Here is a 3873-nt window from a genome sequence, read left to right as displayed (position 1 = left end):
ACGTCCAGTGAGGTAAACACACCAAGGACGAACAGAAAAACACGCAAAACACAGGAGCAAGTGTCCACCACGTCGCCACTAGTGCAGCACCGCCGTATTTTTTTTATTTCCACTTTTATGGCCTTACCATCCAAAAGGCATTGTTCTTTTAGCTTGGGGTGTTGACCTACCCTATATCCATCAATAGTTGGGTTAAAGGCTAATAAGGTAGATCTGTATGTATTAATAGACCTATATTGATATCCACTGATGAACAGATAAATCATGAAATCTCAGATATTTGCCAAAGATGCCGAAAAAGGATCAATTTGACTTTCACTCCACCAACCACTCCACTTTCTCCAGGAGGAGTTGTAAGATGCTGATGTTCTCTTTCTCCATGCATTTAACATAAGTTGGGCAGTTTCTGCTGAAATTCCCTATGTAATGAGAGATTGCCTGAAACCCTCCATGCCGCTAATTTCAGATTGCTTCCTGCTAGTAATGGATGTGGTTGGTGTGTTGGTGAGACTAGGAGTGTCTGGTAAGTTGGAAGGAGAACAGGGAGATCTGCAGACATTTCCATAATCAGTGGCAACCACGGCTGTGTATGCCATACTGGTGTCACTATGACAATAGTTGTCTCCTCCTTCCTCACTTTGGCTAGACATCTCCCTATCAGGGAAAATGGGGGGAACGCATACCCGTTCAAGCTGATCCAGGAGATTTGCATTTCATTGAATGCCAATGCTCCTGGGTCTGGTTTCCACGAAATGTACTTGTCCAGTTGGTGGTTCAGCCATGAAGCAAAAAGGTCGACATCAAGAGGTCCCATTAATTTGTGAATTTGTCTGAACACTGTAGGATCTAGTTGCCAATTGCTGGGGTCGTCGACATTTCTGGACTCCCAGTCTGCCAAAACATTCTCTACCCCTGGTAAGTGCTCTGCAATCAGAGTAATTTGTTGAATAGGCAATAATTCCACATTTCTTTTGCTAATGTGACCAGTGATTTGGATTTCGTTCCTCCCATTTTGTTGATGTAGGCTACTGCTGTGCAGTTGTCTATTTTCATCAACACAGTCAGATTTTGTTTCCCCTTGAAGGTTTGAAGGGCCAAAAAGGCAGCTAGGAGTTCTAGGATATTGATATGAATTGTTGTCTCCTGTGCTGTCCAAGCACCCCCAGTTTGCATATCCTGACTATGTGCCCCACCCCTTTTCGAAGCATCCGAAGTTATTATCAAGTCTGGGTATGGGCAAATGATTGTTCGCCTATTGAACTCTTTTAGGTGGTGACACCACCACTGGAGTTCCTCCCTGCACTCTTGGGGAAGGGTTACTAGGCTCTCGTATGACTGGTTGTGAATCAGTGACCTTGTTTTTGTCATCTGAAGGTATCTGCAATGTAATAGTGCTGGGAATATTGCTGCCATTGATGCTGTCATCTTGCCTATCACTTTTGCAAGTTCCCTGACCGTTATCTGAGCTTTGTGAGAGAGTTCCATGCAATGGTCGACTAACTGTGTGATTTTGTTTTCTGGCAGCATCATTCTCATTGTCACTGAGTTGATGAGAAAGCCTAGAAACTCTATCTCCTGAGATGGGGTGAGGAAGGATTTCTTCCAGTTTATTCCAAACCCTAATTGTTGGAGAAGAAACAGGAGAGTGTCTCTATCCTGGAGCAATAGTTCTTTTGATTGATTCATGAGACGTATGTCGTCTAGATAAATGATCAACCTGATTCCAAGACGTCGCAAAATAGCTATGACTGGTTTCATAAGTTTCGTGAAAATCCGTGGTGCAGATGCTAGACCAAATGTGAGACACAGAAACTGATACATTTTCTGTCTCCATTGGAATTTGAGGTATTTTGATGTGTCTGACTGACCGGTATACTTAAGTAAGCATCCTTCAGATCCACCTTGCATATCCAGTCTCCTTCTCTCAGGAGATCCTTCAGCATGTGCAAGCCTTCCATCTTGAAATGCTCGTAGGGTATGAACTGGTTTAATGGTTTCAGGTTGATCACTGGGCGATGACCCCATCCTTCTTTGGGACAAGGAAAATGTGACTCTGAAAATCCCCTTCCTGAAAGAGAGACTCTCTTATTACCCCCTTTTCCAACATCTTTTTTACCCCTCCGTCTATTAATCTTGCTTTGTTTTCTGGAAATTTGGGATCTAAGGGCGGTCTTGCCTGATGTGGGGCTGTAGAATACTCTACACAATACCCTTCAACAATCGAAAGGATATTTGGATCTCTTGTCAGTTTTTGCCAATTTTTTATGTATGCGCTCAGGCGACCTGCTGATGGTAGGTTTTGATATACCATATTTTCTGACAAATATAATCTGTCTATTTCTGGGTGAATTTTGTTTTGACACTTCACTGGGATGTGTTTTTAAGTTGTTGTAGATGGTTCCACAGGCATCTTTTGGGTACTTGGACCTTTTAGTTTTAAAGATGCTTTGTTTGTATGTGGTTTCAACCCACCTGTCATGTTGTCCTTTACAGACATTTGATTTCCTCTGACCATGGCAGCCCCCAGAGGACCATTTACCCTTTGGGGGCCCACCTCGAAAGGGCTGGTGTCCATAACTGGTGCGTTTCCCACCACTTCTTTTGCTGAATACCACCTGCTTACGTTTTCTGGTTGGGTTGGTGCCCAATTCATCCGCAAGTTCCCTTGCTCTCTTTCTAGATTTTGCCAGTTTTAAATTGACCCTTTCAAATTTATCTCCAAAAAGGCCTCTGCCTGATTTTTGCAGACAGTCACTGTTCTTTTTCATGACATCTTTAGCTCGCTTGACATCTTTGGTTAGTTTAACGGGCACTGAGGTTTGCCTGTGATAGTTTATTGCTACATTGGTTTCTCCAACCAGCACCACTGTTTTGTCCAGTAAATCCACAGTATCATCCAAATCTAGTGATTGTTCTGCATCACCACTTTTGATAGAGTGCATAGTATGCCATAACTGAGATAAGGGTACCCTGGGTATTCAACAGTTTTTGTTGAATCTTACACATGCAGTTATCGATTCCTTTTTCGACACTGTAGCCTTTTGCTTGGAAGATGGTATCAATGTAACTATCAACTTTGGGTCCTCGAGTAAAGTAGAGTCAGGAATTTGATGGAAATCCATCAGACTTTCTTTTAAAGTCTTGTCTTTCACGTACATTGTGAAGTTTTTGTAGACGTACGATTGCAAGTTTGGTGGTAAACTCCAGGCAGTTTTATCTGCTTCTGGATCAACCATAGCGTACGTTGCCTAGTCTGTGACATCATTGTTTGAGTCTGAAGACTGTGAGCTCCCTGATAAACTGCCAGAATCAGAACTGCTAGAGCCCGAATTCATCGATTCGCTGTCCGATGTATCATTATTTTCATAGGACTCACCCTTTTTTTCATTTGTACGCTTATTTTGTGTAACCTGTCTGTCAGGTTTTTCAGGTGAAACTTTGTTGCGACCTGGTGTCGGATCAGTAGTCAATACCACTCTAGTTGCATCCGATCCACTCCCTGTACCCGTTTGAAACAGGGTTTGAAAGGATTCTCTGGTTGTGCTGGAGGTTTTTCTGGCCTCGTTTGCACGAAATTGATCTGACTCCGACATGACTTTACTGTAAATTTTGTCAATATTGCAGAGCTCGAAGATGAAGCAGCCACTCGAGCTACAGCCACTCGAGCTGCAGCCATTTAGGAGAAGGTAGTACAATGCGCATGTTCAGACCTTTCCCTTATTACTTCGAATGGCTGACACTTGAGGGCGCTACTGCCATTTCAGGAGAAATGCACAGTTATATCTTAAGGAGGTTTTTGTGATGTGAATTGACTAATATTTCTGACAGTTTGGATCGTAAATGTCAAATGTCAGCTGAAGAGGAAAGAAATTC

The 3873-nt window shown here is 42.8% G+C and overlaps 1 protein-coding gene across 1 annotated transcript; it reads right to left on the bottom strand.

The window, feature by feature from the left end:
• Positions 1-930: 930 nt before the first annotated feature.
• On the bottom strand, positions 931-2025 carry LOC139147025 (uncharacterized). Its single transcript, XM_070717876.1, has one exon. It carries the CDS (start codon positions 2023-2025, stop codon positions 931-933), a length of 1095 nt encoding a protein of 364 aa, XP_070573977.1.
• Positions 2026-3873: the final 1848 nt, after the last annotated feature.

The sequence above is a fragment of the Ptychodera flava genome, chromosome 13 (assembly GCF_041260155.1).
Source record: "Ptychodera flava strain L36383 chromosome 13, AS_Pfla_20210202, whole genome shotgun sequence".
NCBI classification, from domain to species: Eukaryota; Metazoa; Hemichordata; class Enteropneusta; family Ptychoderidae; genus Ptychodera; species Ptychodera flava.
The sequence above is the reverse complement of the archived record's forward strand: the minus strand, read 5'-3'. Positions and strand labels throughout refer to the sequence as shown.

Excerpts from the sequence above, each read along its gene's own strand:
- LOC139147025 (XM_070717876.1), bottom strand. The coding sequence starts at position 2,025 with ATGGGGTCATCGCCCAGTGATCAACCTGAAACCATTAAACCAGTTCAT.